This window comes from Danio rerio, chromosome 18 (assembly GCF_049306965.1).
Source record: "Danio rerio strain Tuebingen ecotype United States chromosome 18, GRCz12tu, whole genome shotgun sequence".
NCBI classification, from domain to species: domain Eukaryota; kingdom Metazoa; phylum Chordata; class Actinopteri; order Cypriniformes; family Danionidae; genus Danio; species Danio rerio.
Window position 1 is genome coordinate 47,372,986 of NC_133193.1, and position 20,791 is coordinate 47,393,776.

The following is a 20,791-nucleotide window of genomic DNA, read 5'->3' on the forward strand; positions in this document are numbered from 1 at the left end:
CTGTGCACAAAGGGCATTTTCATAAGAACAAACAGCCTACGCTGATAAAAGCGGAGGAGAAACCTCGAATCATGAAGGTTAATGTGACAAGAAACATCATATTAATCCTATGATTCCCAAATGCCACAAAAACATGGGATGACTGGAGTATTAGAACAAAAAACACTAAACATTAGAAGAGTAGAGAAATAAAATGGAGCGCTTTGCAAGTAATATCAACACAACCTCGGGTGACTTCTTGCCTTAAATAATAATAATATATAAAAATACTAATAATAAGAAGAAGAAAAAGACGACGTAATAATCAATAAGAATAATTAAAATAATAATAATAATAAGTAATAATCAATAATAATAATAACAACAACAATAAAAGCATTAATACTAATAAATAAATAATAATATTAATAATAATAATAATATATAACATACACCTACTACTACTAATAATAATTATTATTATCATAAAATAAATTAAGAATAACAACAATAACACTGCTAGTAGTAGCAGTTATCTTTATTATTATTGTTTTAATTGTTATTATGAAAGAACATTTATTTTTATTTACATGTAATTATTTACGAATGCATGTAATAATATTTTCGCTTTAAATAATATTAATAAAAATAACTCTTAATTTAATAAGTAATTAAGTTAATTATTAGTTAATTATAATAATTAATTAACTTGTAATTATAATAATAATAATAAATGTTATTATTTAATAATAGTTGGTAGTAGCAATTAACTATTATCATCATTATTATTAATGAACATTTATTTAATTTACATCAAATTATTATTTATCAAGTAATTATGTACGAGTTAAATATGAAATACATGTAATAGACTTCTTGCTTTAGTAATAAAATAAATAATAATAATAATAATAATAATAATAATGAGTATTATTACCATATGAATAATAATACTAGTAGTATTAATAAGTAATAATAATAATAATAATAATAATAATAACTAAATAAACATTATTTATTATTATTATTATTATTATTATTATTATTATTATTATTAATTTAGTCTAGTGATCTAGTCCAGTTAGCTTTATTATTGCTATTATTAATCAAATAAAAAAAATTTAAATTACATGTCATTATTTAATTATTATATAGTAATTAAATATGTTAAATATGAAATGGAAGCAATAATAGTAATAAAAATAGCAAATATTTTTAGTTTTGATATTAATCAAATGAATCAGTTATTTGAAGTTTAAATAATAATAATAATAATAAATAGCAGTAGTCGCCCTAATCTTTATCAGTATTATTATTATTAAACATTTATTCTAAATTACATAGAATTATTTATAAATGATTAAGTAATTAAATATGAGGTAAATATGAAATACTTGTAATGATATTAATAAAAAATCAATTATTAGTATTGTTATTAATCTAGTAAATCAGTTATTTGAAGCAAATTAAATAATACTAATAATAAAAAATAGTAGTAGTAGCAGTTATGATTATTATTATCATACATTTACTCTAACTTGCAATTATTTATCTATTTTAAGTCATTAAATATGAGTTAAAGATGAAATACATGTAATAATAAAAATAAAATAACAATTATTATTAGAATTAATTTTTTAGGAGTTATTAACCAAGTGAATCAGTTATTTGAAGTAAATTTAATAATAATAATAATAATAATAATAATAATAATAATAATAATTATTATTATTATTATTATTATTATTATTATTATTATTATTATTACTACTACTACTACTATTATTATTATTATTATAAATAAAATAAATAATATTATTAATAATTAATAATAGTAGTAGAAGCCGTTATCTTTATTATTATTATTATTATTATTACTATTGCTATTAAATATTTATTCTAATTTACATGTAATTATACAACAATTAATAATTAAATACGAGTTAAATATGTAATAATAGCAATAAAATAATAAGTATTATTAGTATTGTTATTAATTAAGAGAATCAGTTATTTGAAATAAATTAAAATAATTGTCCTCAAACAATTATTAAATCAAGTTTATTGTATGGCTGTAAAGAAAAAAAACTGCATTACAAATCACAAAAGTTTCACCCAAGGTTGCACTTAATACAGCTTTAAAAGCAAGGTTGTTATAAATGTCAAATATAGGCTGGAACAGAGTTAGCACTGTGACAGAGCAGAAGGAGGCAGAGCATAAGAGGGCAGAGCAGAGGAAGGCGGAGCAAAAAAGGACGGAGCAGAGGAAGGCGGAGCAGAAGGGGCGGAGTCTTCAGTAGCGAGTGTGACTTACTCAGGCGCTTGCACACGACCATGCAGTACTCCTCTGAGTCGAAATTGTTGCGGTTGCCGGCGCAGCCTCCGTAGATGAAGCGCACACACTTCCTCTGCTGCATGTCGAAGTGCCAGCGAGGCATAGAGGCGCGGCAGGGGCCGGTCTCCGCCTCCAGAGAACACACAGCTAACACAGGAGGAGGCGCAGTTAGAGCCTCCAGCCACACGGGGCACCAATACCTTCTAATATATAGCGCAACAGACACTCTGGGTGCAGAAGTTTTTGTAAACACTTTCTCCATAGATATTAAACTTGAAGATCTTTGTTACAAAAAATATGAAAGTCTGCATAACCGGAAGCTGCTGAGACTATTTCTGTATTTTAACGACTTCCAACTGAAATTAAATATTAAGTAGGGGGCGGGGCTTTATTTTTTTATATCATTCCCTCATAGCAAACTAATGTTAAAAGGAACGTGGTTAAAAATATTGTGTTTGAAGCGTAAAAACTGACGTCAACAGAAAAGGACCGCAAATAGTCAGATTTTGACTGAAGATTGCATAAATTATTTTAATCAGTGGATTAATTTGCACTGATTAATTGTACACCTAAATAATAAAGCTGCTGTCAAACTGGGCTTTTCTCCCCATAGACTTCTATTCATACGCACGCAAATGCGTCTGACGGGAAACGCAGGGTTGAGTGTTAAGTTTCGCAGGTTGCTGCTGCCGAAATTGCATTACTTGACTGCGTGAGACCAACCGAGGATCAAAACATGACCTCTCTGGACAGAAATTTAAAATATGAAGCAATCGCTTGCTTTTTTAAATGCCTAATAATCTTGTTTATTCCCGCCCCTTTTCGCAGCGCCCCATGACAGAATTTCGCATTATCAAACTCTAGTGTGACCGCAGCTTAAGAATGTGCGCTAGCAAAAACATTGTCAATTTTATTTCTAACCCATTAGCCCCGCCTATTTGTGACAATCACTTCCTCACTAGTACTTTAATCTTGTTTTTGAATCTGTATTATGCTGACACACAGGCATTTGTAGCTCCACCCTCTTTTAAAAAAAAAGAGCACAATCTCATTTGCATTTAAAGCTACGGTCACCAAAACGGCACAATTAGAATCAAAGCCTAAAAGGGGCAGTTTCAAACAGTTAAAAACATTATTTGTAGGGAATTTTGAGCTGAAACGTCACACACACAACTATAGGGACATCAGTGACGTATTTTACATCTTGTAAAAAAGGGTATAATAGGTCCCCTTTAAACACTTGAGAAATTTACAATCTTGTGTACTTCTGAAATTGCTTGTAATGGTATTGTTTCTCACTGTCAGTATTGTTACACTTGTGGTGCAATTTATAACTTTATAGTTGCATTTGATATTTTACTCGAGTAAATAAAGCATATCTTAATGCTCCAAATAGTCGAATTAACTTACAGCTACCCAGAAATACTTCCTTTATAATAAACTAAGCTTCTGTTGCTGTTTTTTTTTTATAGATTAAATTTAACACTTTGTGGCTTTAGCAAAATCGCTAAAATCTAATGACTTCTTATTCATTTTTGGTTTCCATGCTATATCTAACAATTATACAGTGGGGGAAATAAGTATTGAACACGTCATATATTTTTTCCTGGTAGCTTGAAGATGCATATCATATCATGAAAATCATATGGAGAATGAAGTCTCAGGTCTTTTATTCACAGACTTCAACAGAGTGTAAAAATCTTGATGTTTCCAGCCAATCACTTGACTTAAATCCAATAGAGAATACAAAATAAAGATCAGATTTAATAGACGAGACAGCTTGATTTTCTTTCTCTGAAAGCATTTGAGAGTTTCCTTGGCTGTGTTTTGGATCAATGTCTTGCTGAAATGTCCACCCTGGTTTCATCTTTATCTTCCTGCTATTGTAAATGTTGAACTGAAGCAACTGATATTCATTTACAATGTTGAAGGGCAGAGGGTTGCTGAAGAACTAAGTAGAGGCTTCCGCTGCTGTCTGGGCTTTTACTGTCTTTCTACACATCCCTTTCTTCATGTGTTCAATACTTTTTCCCAGTTTCATTTCAATTATTTTTATTATTATTACGCATAACTTCATTTGTAAACTAATTAATATTGTTTTCTTCGCATATATGGATATCCTTGGTTTTTAACATCCGGTCAAATTTCTGTTATGCACCATTAGAAGTATGTTTTCTGAGAAAAATGGTGATGTGTTCAATACTTAATTTCCCCACTGTATTCATCTATGGAGAAAACTATTTAGTTTCTTTATTCTCCTGGAACCCAACTGTTGCACTATATAGGACACATATGGGTCAAAGATAAAACAATAGTGATTTTTATACATCAAAAACATTAAATGCTTCCACTCTGTTGAGTTTTTTATAACAATAAAATGTCAAAATATGAGTGAAAATGTTTAATCGTCATTAGCATAATATACATCACCGGCCACTTTATTAGCTACACCTTCCTAGTACCGGGTTGGATTCATGCTTTCATGTTGTTGATGTCAAATTCTGACTCTACCATCCGAATGTCGCAGAAGAAATCGAGACTCATCAAACCAGGCAAAGTTTTTATAATCTTCTATTATCCTATTTTGCAGGAGTGGTACCTCAAGGTTGGACGTGTTGTGTGTTCAGAGATGCACTTCTGCAGACCTCTGTTGTATCGAGTGGTTATTTGAGTTACTGTTGTCTTTCTATCAGCTGGAACCAGTCTGGCCATTCTCCTCTGACATCAACAAGGCATTTGCGGCCACAGAACTGCCGCTCACTGGATATTTTCTTATTTTCAGACCATTCTCTGTAAACCCTAGAGATGGTTGTGCGTGAAAATCCCAGTACATCAGCAGTTTCTGAAATACAGACCAGCCCGTCTTGCACCAACAACCATGCCACGTTCAAAGTCACCTTTCTTCCTCATTCTAACGCTTGGTTTGAACTGCAGCAGATCGTCTTGACCACGTCTACATGCCTAAATGCATTGAGTTGCTGCCATGTGATAAGCTGATCAGAAATGAGGATTATTGAGCATTGGGACGGGTGTACCTAATAAAGTGGCCGTTGAGTGCATATTCATGAATTTGGAAATAAATTTGGAAATAAAACAACATTAGAGCTCCAACGGATTGGATTATATTTTAAAAGATTAACAACATTTAAACCCAAATGGGTTGAAAGACAATGACAAAGTATAAAGATTTAAATTAATTTAAATCAGTATTTGGTTGCTGCACTCTGACCTTTAGAGTCTTTAACATTTTTTATATTTGAATCACAGCTAATACCTTAATATATATTATTTAAACTAATGTTACCCTAAATTACATTAAAATGGACATCTTCTGTAAATCATGGTAAAAAGTAGCCTAATTTCTGCACAGAATACAACATTAAAAACAGAAAAAATTTAATTCTACATTTTTGATGCTAGAATAACACGTCTCATCTTTGACCCATAAACATTCCTATACAACAAAACAAAGTCTTACTTTAAAAAAAAAAGTCAATAACCTTATGGTGAACAGGAGCAAAGATCTGAAGCAAACGAGCTGCTGTAATTGAACTCACTGTGGCAGTAAGGCAATAAATGAAGGAAACAGCGTGAGACTGACCTTCTACTTCCTGCAGAGTTTTGTCATCGTCCTGTTTCTCCGGCATGACAGCTTTCTCTTTCTTAACATCCTTCTCCTCGCTGTCTCTGTCCTCCTCCTCATCCTCGTAGATGTAGTGATAGTCCTCTTCATCTCCATCCTCCTCCTGCTCCTCCTCTTCCTCTGCTGTGTCTTCCTGAGTGGGAGGATCGATGGCAACAGGCTCACTAAGATAAAAGAAAACATTTTTTACATTTCACGTGATAGTGATGTTTTTGGGTCTATCTGCCTTTTTAAAGGGAAGCTGTTAAACAAATAAAAAATGTAGATTTCAGTTTCAGTCTGTTAGTTTTAAGGATATATATAAACTAATGTGCTTCAAAACAGTGTTAAAATTCAAATTTAGAAAAAAATAAACGTATATATCGATGCTTATTTTAGTCTGGTTTTATTATCCTGAGGTCTCTATAATCCTAGACCAGGCCGTATTCTGAGCAGATGCTGTGGCAGTCTTGGAGGAGTAAAGAGCATAAGACTGGTTCCTGAAAGACCCAGAAACGGATGAGTCTCCGTATTGAGCCTGTACACCCGCCGGTGACCTACTCACACCTGCAGCTTCTCCTCGATGGACGTCCAGCGTTCTCCAGCCTTCGGTGCCTAGACTACAGCTCTGCACAGGAAGTTTGGGCAGAGGAGAAATGGTCATGCCCAACTGAGCCTGATTTCTCTCAAGGTTTTTTTTTTTCCTTCACTTTCGTCAATTGGTGAAGTTTTGTTCAACAGTGTTTGCCACTGGTTTATCCCCACTGGCTTGCTTAGTTTAGGACTTGAGGAGCTGCACATCAATGGATTTGCTCTTCAGTGTTTGGACTCTCAGCAGTGAAAATGAAACCACACTGAACTGAACTAAACTGAACTTCGATACTAAAAACTAAACTGACACGGTTTCAATTTACTATAATCTTCTATGTTAAGGTGCTTTGACTAATCAAATTTGTAAAAGCGCTATTGAAGTCAAGATGAATTCAACTGAATTGAATATATACATCAAAAGCATCCAGTTTCCCACTTCCTCCTAAATGGACCGATTTTTTTTCAAACTCATCTCATACTTCAGTTACTCATTAAATCTTGACCAATCAAATGCCCTCTAGCATCTGACATGCCCCTGCCCCAGGACACCAGACAGCACACTACACACCAGCTGATTAATGGAGAGGAGACAGAGTGATGAAGCCAATTATGATATGGGGATGGTTAGGAGGCCATGATAGACAGAAGCCAGTGGACAGATTTGGCCCCTACTCTTTTTCAAAGGGCATCCTGGGATTTTTAACAGCCACTGAGAGTCAAGACCTTGGTTTAATGTCTTATCGAAAAGATGGCGCTCACTGAGCAGTACAGAGTCACCATCACTATACTGAGGCATTAGACCAGGCGTCTCAAACTCGCGGCCCGCGGGCCATTTGCGGCCCTCAGTGCAATATTTTGTGGCCCGCGCCGACCGCTGTACTCTGACAGAATCAGCGGAGCGGGGAGAGAGAGTGCTCCCCACTCCGCTGATTCTATCCGTAATTACACAGCGCGCTTGTCACTCAATGCGCGTTGTCGCGCGCGTTCTGATCAGCTGTGTTGTCGCGCGCGTACTCATCAGCTGTGTTGTCGCGCGCGTACTCAAGAGCGGTGTTATCGCGCGCCTACTGAAGGGCGGGACCGAGGGTGTGTCGCGTCGCGGGGGCACTTTTGATCATTTTGGAAGGGCACTTTCTATGCAAGACTAAAAAGGGCATGTGCTCTGCACAGGTTGAGCCCTATGTGTGCACGTGCCTGCCCTGCATCTTATATATATTGATATTATAGGTAGATACAGACGGGTACAGACTGATGTGACTGGAGTGGTTATGACTGGAATAAAACACCCCCATGTTTTATTTATACATATATACGCCTTTTTTTAGGTGAGGGAATGGAAGTTTTGAGTGAGTTCCCCCACTTTTTTCCCTAGGACTTCATTAAGTCAAAGTACAGGTCTAGACTTAATGATGATCATCTTCAAGCCATACTGAGGGTCTCAACTGCTTCCGCTCTAAAGCCAAATGTGGTTCAGATTTGTGAGAAGAAGCGCTGTCAAGTCTCTGGCAGCAAGGAGTAGGCAAAAGATGCCATGTTCAGAAGAACTGTTCATAATCTTCACTCAATGTTCTATTAATGTTCAGGAAACTTCATGTTCAGAAGAAATAATTAAAACTGTTAATAATGACATTTGAGGACTTTTTTTTTTTTGTGAAATCCCTTATGCGGCCCAGCCTCACCCAGACTTTGCCTCCTGCGGCCCCCAGGTAAATTGAGTTTGAGACCCCTGCATTAGACTGTAGGTTGAGCGCCCCCTGCTGGTCTCACTAACACCAATTCCGGCAGCAACCTAGCTTTCACATGTGGTCACCCATCCAGATACTAACCAGGCGCAGCCCTGCTTAGCTTCAGTAGGTGATTTTTTTATTATTATTTTTATTAAGTTATATATATATTACTTATTACTTTTACTTATAAAATAAATAAGTAACAAATTATAAATTAATAAATAAATAAATAAAAGCTTTAGTGGGTGACCATGTAAGAGTATGTGAATAATGATGTACTAATATGTAAAGTAAACCCTACTTCATTATGAAATAATGACGAGTTAAGGTATGTGCTAATCGAGAGCTAGCATTAACCACAACATCATTCACATGAGTTTAAGTGTGAATAGTGGCTACCTTAATTACGTGTTAGTTCATTTACACTACCTGACAAAAAGTTTTAGGAACAACAAATAATAACTTGACTTCTAGTTGATCATTTGGTTTCAAAAGTGGCTCATATGAAAGGCAAAGGCCTCTAGATTACGCTGATTTTAGCAAAATAAAATATGATCAAGCCTTGATTTTTAATGATTTAATTAGGACAGTAAAGTCTGACTCTGTTTAGACAAAAGTATTGTCATTTAACAGAAATAATGTCCAGTATAGAATATAAAGTCATGCTGCTGTGGAAAAAGAATGAATATTGTGTCTGACCCCATCATGAGCTTGGAGGACTGCATCCATACATCTCTGCAATGAATCAAATCACTTATTAATAAAGTCATCTGGAATGGCAAAGAAAGCGTTCTTGCAGGAAAGATTCTTTAGATTCATCTTCAATGCCTCCTCCGTCTTACCTCAGACATGCTCAATAATGGTTATGTCTGGTGACTGGGCTGGCCAATCCTGCAGCACCTTGATCTCCTTTGCTTTCAGGAACTTTCAAATAGAGGATGAAGTTACCATCCACTGCAGATCTCTCGCAAGCCCCAATACTGAATGTAACCCCAAACCAAGATTTTTTCCTTCACCAAACTTGACTGACTTCTCTGAGAATCTTGGGTCTATGCGGGTTCCGGTAGGTCTTCTGCAGTATTTGTGATTATAGGGATGCAGTTCAACAGATGATTCATCTGAAAAATCTACCTGCTGCCATTTTTCCAAATGATCAACTAGACGTCAAGTTATTATTTGTTGCTCTACAACTGAGATCAGCAACAAGATTTTGTCAGGTAGTGTATGTTAAAAAAAATGAATTACCACATTAGATTAAGTTAAACGGAACCAGCATGACCTGTGAATGTAGCTTTATGTCATGACTTGAAGGACACATTATCATTAACTCATCCTTAGCTACTCACAAACATTCAAGAAACAAGGAAACAAAACTGGATTGTTGTGTACAAAAAAGCCACAGAGAGATGACAAAGGAAAGACAGTAGGATGTGAGGGAAGGACAGCACAGGAAACAGAGGGAAGGGAGGAGAACAGGTTGGAGGACTTTATGATTTATGGAAGTGAATGAAGCAGCTGTCAGAGGTCAAAGGCATGGCACTCGAAAATATCCAGATGGTCAACCTAATTTTGCTCACACACTTGTACAATCAATTTTTCAGCTATCACTCGTCAAAGTGTGATGAGATACGACAGCTCACAGTCATACTAATAGATCATCCTTTAAGAAGCCTGCCAGAGGCGTTTTTTTCAGTGCTGCCTCCAGAAATCTAGATGAGTAAATAATTGACTAAATAAATGTTATGACTCGTGAGACGAACAATTTTTTTAAATCACTATGCATGATTTATTTGAAGATAAACCTCCACGCCTAGGAGCTTGTTTACTGCTGATTTGATGATGAAAGAAGCATCACTATTAATAAAAACAGAATCAGAAATGCATAAATATATTCAGAGTTGGGAGTAAAGTGCTAAATACTATTAACTTTGAAAATCCAGAGTCATATTAGCTTTTTTTTGTTTTTGTTATTTTAGGATAGTCTTGTTACACTGATATGATTGTTTGTGGGGGCAGCACGGTGCTGCAGTGGGTAGCACAATGACCTCACAGCAAGGCGGTCACTGGTTTGAGCCCTGGTTGACGTTTCTGTGTGGAGTTTGCATGTTCTTCCCGTGTTGGTGTGGGTTTCCTACGGGTGCTCCGGTTTCCCCCACACTGTAAAAAAATGTAACCCTAAATTCAGAGTAAATTACTGGCTAATAATTGCATTACTTTCAAAGTAGTAATTAGTTTGAGGTACATCATAATAGCAATATATATATATATATATATATATATATATATATATATATATTTTTTTTTTTTTTATTATTATCAACAAATAGCCTGTACTAGCATAAAAGTTAATATGCATTAATTTCTATGTTGAAAAAAATATTAATAGTGTTTGTATTCCTATAACTAATGTGTAAAAATAGCCATTTTTACAGTAATTTTGCTGTAATCATGATCTCTGTCTTAATTTTATAATTCTGAATATGTAAGATTTAACAGGTAAATCCTGTAAAGTGACACTAATGTAATTTACTGAGAAAAATTACAGTAATATGTTGTGAAATTCTGGGAATTTTTTAAGTCCAAAGACATATTGTCACCTTAGAATTCTAAGGTTCTATCTGACATTTTTGTCAAAATTGAGTTATTGACATATTTTTACTAAATGACAACTTATTTACATTATGGGATTTTTTTTTATCAGTTGTTAATATTTTAAGACTTTTTATTTAAAAAAATAAATGTTTCACACATACTGTTTGCTATGGAAGGGAAAAGCTTTGAAGCTCAATATCTCAAAATCATTTAGAACGCAGATAGAACCTAATAATTCCAAGGTGACGATACAGTACAGGTGAATTGGGTAGACTAAATTGTCCGTAGTGTATGTGTGTACGAGTGTGTATGGATGTTTCCCAGTGATGGGTTGCAGCTGGAAAGGCATCCGCTGCATAAAACAGGCTGGATAAGTTATAAATAAATAAATAAATAAATATTAAAAATTATGATGTTCTGAAGGAAATTATTAGTCAACAAGAATGCATTGAACTAATAAATACAGTGCTAATGTTACAAAAGATTACCTTGGGTCCACAAACCCAGTCATGAGTGTCAATGTTTGCAAAATTAGATTTTTAAACTATATAAAAGTTGAATAAATAAGTATTTGGTTGATTTATGATGACTGACTTGTTAGGATTGAACAATATTTGGCCGATACACAACCATTCAAATTTCTAGAATGTAAAGGTACAAAATAACTCTAAATATTGTGAAAATCACCTTAAAAAATGACATTTTGGCAGAAAGATATTTACAAACTATCTTAATGGAAAATGATCTTTACTTAAAATTCGCATAATTTTTAGCATAAATTAAAAAAATAATTTTGCTGTAAAACGACACTCCTCTGATGACATCAGTTTGATGTATTGGGTGAAATATGCTAAGCCACGCACCGCAGATTGTTAATTGGCTGCAAGTGAAAGATTGGAGAGCAAAATAAAACCCCACCCCCTACTTAAGTTCAGTAGTTGTATTAAAGTCATTATGCTGATATAAAGCAACTGAAGCAACTTCCAGTTTACAAAATTTATCAGAAATTCAGAAATGCGAAACATGAATAATCTGAACAAACTCACCAAACAAAGTCAAATGAGACTTCTTAAAGAAACTCATTTCTTTAAAAAAATAAAAACAATTTATTTTAATTCCCACATAAACATAAGTATAGAACAATCTAGCAAACATCTATAATTAATTGATTGATAGGTAAAATCACAGAATAAAATACAAAAATTATTTATATTTTACATAAAAAACTTTTGAAAGTTATTATGCGATAAAAATCAGTTTTGATGTTTAACAACAAAGTCGTTCTCATGTCATCATCAATGTCCCAATGTGCAGTGAACCAAAGTCCTTCCTGTCCTTACCAGTGGCCGAATTTGTGCACATGACCTACTGACCTGCGACCTCTGGAGCTCACAGCGACACATCCTAATTCCATCAAGACCTGCCTGGAACTAGTTTAGCTGTTTATCTGAAAATAACTGCACACCTTGAGGCCGATTCACACCGCACAAACACACAAACAAACAAGGTTTTTTTTTCTGATAGCCAGAGGAACAGATTTTTACTTGCCCCATTAAAATTTAAATTAAGGTTTTTCTGGGCCACGTATTTTAAAAAATGTGTCAAAACAAGCAAACTCTAGTTATATTAAATTGTTAAAATAATAAAAATTAAAAATTAAAAATAAAAAAGGGGAAAAAAAAGACATTTTTAAAAACTATAATAAGCTAAACTGATGCACAACATGCATTTATGTATGAACGCATGGAGAATTTTTAAACAAATGTTATTGTAAAATGTAAGGAAGATAATTTAGCCATATTGGTAAAAAAGAGTGAACAAATGGAACTTTTGTTTAACATTTTTTGAGATGGATTGTTGGGCGTAATGATTGGGTAGATTTAGATGGAAAAAGCATTCAACAAGCCAGTAGTATTACTATTAGTTCATACGATTCCTGCTATTACAGTATTTTATTAAGTGTAGGCTTGGTGAGCAGAAAAGCCTTAATTAAAAACAAATGATAATAAATATGGCATGACATTACCTCTCATCTACAGCGTCCTCATCATCTTCCTCGTCCTCCTCAACCACAGGCTCCTCCACATCCTCCTCCTCCTCATCATCATCATCTTCATCATCCATCTCTTTAGAAGGTGACGCTGGAGGTGCGGGCTCTTCGGGACGCGTGGACGGGCAGCAGACGTATTCAGTGCCGTGGAACTTATCGATGCCACAGGGCAGCAGCATGCCATAACTGTGCAGGACCATGTTTCCCTTGGAGCAGGCCTATAGAGAGGGAGAAATCCCATTCAATTAGAGCAAATGTGCTTTGAAAGGCCGCTCTGCTGTGCAGGAACAGCCTCCAGAAATTCAGCAGAGCTCTTAAACGTCTGTCCCGGGACAGCAGAGTCAGCGCACCGTGAGGCTTTCAGTTTATGCGCACACACACACACACACACACACACACACACACACACACACACACACACACGCTGGGAATGAAGGACAGCTGCTTCAGGTGATTTACTGTATAAACACACACCGTACACACTGCAGATACAGTTGAAGTCACAAATATTAGATTTCGTTTCTTTTTTAAAATATGTCCCAAATGCTGATTACAGAGCAAGTATTTTTTTCAGTATTTCCTATAATAGATTTTCTTCTGGAGAAAGTCTGATTTGTTTTATTTTGGCTAGAATAAAAGCAGTTTTTGATTTTAGTTTTTTTACCATTTTAAGGTCAAAATTATTAAGCAATATTTTTTTTCTGATTGTCTACAGAACAAACCACTGTACAGGGCTCAACAATAAGGACTGCCTGATGGCCCAGGGCCAGCGTGAGAGATGTTCGGGATAGTAGAAAGAATCGTTACTAGCCCGATAAGGCCAGTGCCTCTTTGTTACAAAATTTGAATTTGCCTGCGACTGTGTCAATTGCATGCAAATAAATTCTTAGAATCGAGAAACAATTTGTGCTTTTAAGTCTTTAAATGCTACCTTTTCTGTGAAGTCATAAACACCATATTGCTTTTTGGTTCCTTTTATCTGATTGGATGTTGTGAGCGCGTTATTTTTTTCCACAACCTAGTAAAACCAGTACAATGAAGAGACGGCAACATCAAATGATGAGGCTAAAAGAAAACGTCTTTACATGGGTACAACACAACGTAAAAATTATTTTGCATAGTTTTCCGCCACTTCTAAATCCGCCACCTTTTGTTTTGCAATAAAAAAAAACCTGCACATTTTCCATATTGCTGTATTTTACTGCTAAATATTTTAACAATTTAAAAATATTTAAATTCTAGATTCAAAGACATTATATTTGACATTATTTAAAATATGTGACTAAGATATAGTTTGTTTGGACTGACTGACTGACTGACTGACTGACTGACTGACTGACTGACTGACTGACTGACTGACTGACTGACTGAGACAGACAGACAGACAGACAGACAGACAGACAGACAGACAGACAGACAGACAGACAGACAGACAGACAGACTGACTGACTGACTGACTGACTGACTGACTGACTGACTGACTGACTGACTTACTGACTTACTGACTTACTGACTTACTGACTTACTGACTTACTGACTTACTGACTTACTTACTTACTTACTTACTTACTTACTTACTTACTTACTTACTTACCCCAGTGAAAATTTTGGCAGGGCGAGTAAAAATCTGAACCGCTGGTCCAGTCAGGCCAGTAGAAAATGTCCTTAGCATTGAATCCTGCTGTTATACAATGTCTTGCCTAATTACCATAACTTAACCTGATTAACCTAAAATATCACTTTAATCTGTTTAGAAGTGTCTTGAAAAAATATCTAGTCAAATATTATTTACTGTCATCATGGCAAAGATAAATTAAATCAGTTATTAGAAATGAGTTAATAAAACTATTATGTTTACAAATGTGTTGCAAAAATCTTCTTTCCATTAAACAGAAATTTGAAAAAATTATATAAAGGAGGGCTGATAAATCTGACTGTACATTTACGGTTGTCAATTCGGATCTCCACACTGACTTCACAGCAAGCATACTGTAAACTCAGGTCATTTTAGGAAAGGAAAACTAGACTAAGGGACCAATCACATCGAATGCGCTTTTTGTGTTGATAGGCGCATCTTTTGATTGGTTTACTAAAGGCGATGAGCATTTTACGGGTTGCTTACTGTGTGCACCCTATGCGCCTCCAGTTTTAACTGTCTGCTGCGCCCTGCGTTTTCGCCGTTGCGCTCTGTGTGATCGCAATTGGAACAATGTAAACTGAATGGAAAAAGCGTGTTACGCCAGTAATCCAATCATTCTCCAATCAAATGAAAGCAGAGGCGGGGTTTCTATTGAGGCGACAGAAGTGTTTATGTTAACTACAATGACTTTTAAAGATGAAGGAGAGACTAGTGGTCGCTGTTTTAAGTTATCCAGAGTAGAGATCTGTGTGGGACTGAATTTTATTATTTATTTATTTATTTTAAGATTTAATTCTGGCCTTTTATTAAGTGGATAGGACAGTATTTCAGACAGGAAGCAAAGTAAGAGAGAGAGTAGGGATAGGGACGGTAAGAAAGAAGAAAAACGTTGCCTGGTCTGATGAGTCTCAATTTCTGCTGCGACATTCAGATAATAGGGTCAGAATTTGGCATCTTGAACACGACAATGAGTTCACTGTACTCAAATGGCCTCCACTGTCACCAGATCTCAATCTAATAGAGCACCTTTGGGATGTGGTGGAACGGGAGATTCGCATCATGGATGTGCAGCTGACAAATCTGCAGCAACTGCATGATGCTATCATGTCAATATGGACCAAACTCTCAGAGGAATATTTCCAGTACCTTGTTGAATCTATGCCACGAAGGATTAAGGCAGTTCTGTAGGCAAAAGGGGGTCCAACCTGATACTAGTAAAGTGTACCTAATAAAGTGGCCAGTAAATGTATGTGGACATAACTGGAGTTGCATTGTGAACATCAAATAAATGTTAAAAAGATATTATTTTTATGTAATATATTAAAATTAAGACAAAAATCATTCTGGAAAAATTCTCATTTTTTTAGACGAAACTGTGCAGAAATACCAAAAAATATCCGCAAATTCTGTCTGGCCCTACTAATAACTCAAAGAATGATTTTTAACTTTAACTACACATCATCAAAAACACCTAGTTTTAAACCAGAGTAAGCTGAGGAAACCAAGAGTCGGCCTTTTATCTCTAACACGCCAAGTCTGATAACCTCAGGAATTCAAGCTGCAAACGAATGCGGTTTTCATCCTCTACAGCTCAATCTGAACGAATTATTCTCAGTCAGGTTGGAGGAGTTTAAATACACCAGCACAACAAATGAGAAAATACAGCACAGATGGCAGGGAAAACTGCAAGTGCGGTTAATAAAACGAGAAAGAAAGAGAGAGGCAGTGTGTATTCGTGATATGAGAGTGTAAAGTGAGCAGTACAGGTGTGTGTGTGGTAGAGGTCTAGAGATTAGCAGCATTACAGCAGTACGGCTTATCCAATTATCAGGGTGAAATGTGAAGACTCAAGCATGAAACAGGAAAGGAAGAGAGAGAAGAAGAGCAGCACTCCAGTCTACACTGGAAATCCATCACTTTCAATGAAGAACGGACACGGTGCAGATGTGGAAGAAAATTGCAGCAGTTTAGGTGTTCTGTAGGGTCTTAGAAGTTCTGCAATGCGGAAGAACGCAAGTGGAATCACAGAATCCAGTCATTTGTCTTAAGATATAGGTTACATGGTAACACTACTTGAAGGGGTGTTCATAAGACTGTCGTGAAACCGTTATAATCATTATCAAGGCTTGACACGTCATGCATGTGAATGAGATTTTATCCATGCCTATAATGACTGTCATTCTGGGCCCTATCATATACCTGACGCTATGCGGTGCAAGGCGCGAAACAATTGTTGTTTGCTAGTTTCAGCTTGGCGCAAAAGTCGCTTTAATGTTTTGCAGCACGCTGTTTAAATAGCAACTGCTTTTGCGCTCATATGTGCACCCATAGGCGTTCTGCTCTAAAAAAGGAGGCGTGGAATTATTTTGAGGACCTATAATAGGCTGTTCTATAGACCAGAACAAAGCCGGTCTATTGTTCCGCGCAGAGCACGTTAGTTGTGCGCCTGGCTTACAAATTGTTTAATACACACAGGATGTACAGCAATACGCAAATATCTTTACAAATGAAAAAGAATTAAAATATTAAGGATATATTTAGGATATAATAAGGATATATATAGGATATAAATATAAAGGATTAAAATATTACAAAACATTATTTTCTAGCCTACATAAATATAAAAACCACAGCCTTCATCCCTTCTTCACCTTGTGAGGTTTAGGTATTAGGATATAACTCAGGTTTTTGAGCACACTTCATTATTATTGTTCATTTATTTATTTGCTGGAAATTAGAACTGAGTTTTGAAACAAATCTTTGCGCTTAACAAACAAAATTAACTATTTATAGGCTAATTGATGTCTGTGCGTACAAGGTGCGCACAAAGAGTGAAAGTGAAAGTTATGAGTTAATGAGGAGGCTTATCTCACATTCTCGCGCTGCAGATGCTCTGTTTAACTGTTTTCTTGCTAGTGAAATGCTTCGTTTTTCCACTTACACTTATGCCGAGTTTAAACTGCATGATTTTCAAAGTAGTCGTGTCACAGATGTTTTCACACTGCATGACTGTCTGGGCTAGCGTTTCGTCGCTGCTTTGTTTACACTGCAAGATGGATCGGCGACAAGGACTTTCACATTGCATGACTTAACTATAGGAAGAATTACAGACAACTTCGTCCAAACTACGTCTCACAGCCAAAAACACGTAGCATATCTTTTGCTATTAACTACATAATGAGAGAGAAGCCTTTAATGGGGTAGAAAATGTACATGTTTGCTCACCTGGGTTTAAAGGGAATTAGCCATTTCTCCTCAACGTTGATAATAAACTAATTTCTTTCTGTATGAAACGTCAAACAGACACGGTTGCTCCTGAGTCCTGTCAAACCTCCACTAGTCTTTCCTCCATTTCGTGGGTCCAAATAAACCGAAAAAGATCGCTTTTAACTTCTCCCCCAGCCTCCCGCTGTCCTGCAGCAGGTATACACACACGCACACGCAAGTGAATGCCGCTCTCTCATTGGCTGTAGGCGATCGCTGATGTTATTTTCAGTCAAAACTCAATTCACACGGCATGATTTGAATCGCCGACAGCTCCAGATATTTAGCATGCCAAATATCGCGCAGGCATCAGCGACTCATCGGCGATTCTCTCAGATCGCGTCATTAATAGTTCATACTGTGTGATTGTCACTCACGTGCACGAGCACCGATTTGCCTGTGATTTCAGGCATTTGTCAGCGATTTCTCAAAACCTGTCGGCGAGCCGAAATCGGGGCTAAAATCACGCAGTCTGAACTAGGTATTACTTTACATCATGTAAATAGCAAATGCGCTTATGGCGCGACTGGCTCTTAAAGGGAATGGGAGATGAGACTCTGATTGGTTTATTCTCAAAACACACCTATAACTCATTAAGAAAATAAACTCAGACCATGCACCACGGCGCAAATCAGATTTTTCTGTCCTTATATTAGCAAAAGTGGATTCTGACACGCTCTGAATGCGTTTTTCCCCTGTGCTTTGCACTTTACACATGGATCGTCAAAACAGAGCCCTTATTTAGTTGCTGTAAAGTTGGTCAATTTAATATTGGCGTCAATAGAAATGTGCTCTGTGTTGGAGCCAGTCCTAGTGGCCATTCTTTGAATTGCACTTTCAGTAATTTTGCTTAATTAGTTTCAATGTAATTATCTGTGCCATTCTATGACATCTTACCTCTTTGGCCACGCCGTGCCACTGCTGATGACTGACACACATGTCCATGCGCTCCTTATGGAAGAATTTACACTTCTCTGGCACCAGCAGGACGTCGCTTACAAATTCCCCAACTGAAAACACACAAACAGAACACAGATTATTGGCAAGGCTGACACTTTAATATCACACAGCTGGTACAGCGCAAACGGAAAACATCCAACAAGCATCACAACTGCAAAAAACATCGGCAGCGCAAAAGACAACACGGCTCAGTAATTCATCAACACATGCTCTTTTGCATTCTATAATGAGCACATTACAAATAGGGCAAGTGGCATCTGAATAGACATCTGGTCAGTACCGGGAGACAGAACAAAGATCTGGTGCACAGACCGTCCCGTCCAGCAGAGAAATAGAGAGAGAGAGAGAGAGAGAGAGAGAGAGAGAGAGAGGAGCTGGACATCCTGCTGTGTTCTTTAAGGAGAATTGCGTAATTCTTGCTCATCATGTTTAGCATTCCTGAGGAGTGTGAACACCGCTGTGCTTATGAACATCGCTCGGACATATTAATATTGGCAAGTTTGAGCCGGGGTTACTCAAGGTTACTGCAGGCATTGAAAACACAGACTATTGTATTGTAACAGAATATTAATGCACTTTAATGCATGAGAAAAAAATGGTAAATTAAAGGGATAGTTCACCCCACATTTCAAAGTCTGTTCTCATTTACTTACTGGGGCCACAGCCATATCACCCTGCAGCCCAAGACCGGTTACTCACTGAAGCTAAGCAGGGCTGAGCCTGGTCAGTACCTGGATGGGAGACCACTAGGGAACACTAGGTTGCTGTTGGAAGTGGTGTTAGTGAGGCCAGCAGGGGGCGCTCAACCTGTGGTCTGTGTAAGTCATAATGCCCCAGTAAAAGTGAAGGGGGCATTATACTGTCAGTGGGCGCCGTCTTTCTGATGAGACGTTAAACCGAGGTCTTGACTCTCTGTGGTCAATAAAAATCCCATGGCACTTCTCGTGAAAGAGCAGGGGTGTAACCCCGGTGTCCTGGCCAAAGTCTTTCTATCGGCCCTTACGATCATGTCCTCCCAATCATCCCCTTACACCAAACTGGCTCTATCACTGTCTCTCCACTCCACCAATAGCTGGTGTGTGTGTTGAGCGCACTGGCGCCGTTGTCCTGTGGCTGCCGTCGCATCATCCAAGTGGATGCTGCACACTGGTGGTGGTGAGAAGCGCTTTGGGTGTATGGCCAAACACAATAAATGCGCTATATAAATACACATTATATTACATTACTCATTTTAAACGTTTGAGTTTCTTCAGTTGACCACAAAAGAAGGTATTTTGAAAAATGCTGAAAACCTAAACCAATTGACTACCATAGTATGGGCTGGCACTAGTACACCTCATTGAAGACTTTTCAGAACATTAGACAATGTGGGTAGATGTCAAAGCACATCTCCGAAAACAAGCAGAGTGGACGTGCTGCTTTTCCTGTTCAATATAATCTGTAACCGTTTCATGGATGGATGCTGAAATATGACCAGAAAAGCAAACACTGTTAAGAAAGCAACAAGAGAGCAAAGCAGTACCTCCACATTGCTTCAGGTGTATCTCTTTACCTGATTGCTCTTGCTGTTTTCAGGTTTTTGTTTTGTTTGTTTGTTTACCTTGATAAAATGTCTGAGGTTTTATTAAACAGTAAAAAAATATGGCTGTTTACTTTCAGAAACTGTAGTAATGAGTTATTTTACCTAAAATAATGTGAAATCAGTATATACTGTATATAGAGATGAAGTCAGAAGTATTAGCCCCCCTTTGAATTTCTTGTTTAAATATTTCCCAAATGATGTTTAACAGAGCAAGGAAATTTTCACAGTATTTCTGATAATATTTTTTCTTCTGGAGAAAGTCTTATTTGATTTATTTCGGCTAGAATAAAAGCAATTTTAAAGTTTTTAAAAACCATTTTAAGGATAATATTAATAGCCCCGTTAAGCTATTTTTTTTTCCCGACTGTCCACTGAACAAACCATCGTTTAGAGGATACAATAATCGTAATCTCATTTTTGTATTTAAATGTAAATATTTGGACTAGAAAC

The 20,791-nt window shown here is 36.4% G+C and overlaps 1 protein-coding gene across 8 annotated transcripts in view; it reads right to left on the reverse strand.

Moving 5' to 3' along the window:
- Nucleotides 1-20,791, reverse strand: part of aplp2 (amyloid beta (A4) precursor-like protein 2) — a 165,027-nt gene that overhangs the window by 49,891 nt on the left and 94,345 nt on the right. For 4 of the 8 annotated variants that reach the window (XM_021467713.3, XM_021467712.3, XM_005159251.6 and 1 more), the window contains 4 exon segments: nt 18,697-18,809; nt 12,873-13,114; nt 5,916-6,121; nt 2,294-2,461 (listed from right to left, as the gene is read on the reverse strand). In XM_021467713.3, the coding sequence (XP_021323388.1) occupies nt 2,294-2,461; nt 5,916-6,121; nt 12,873-13,114; nt 18,697-18,809 (729 nt within the window). 8 annotated transcript variants of the gene reach the window in all.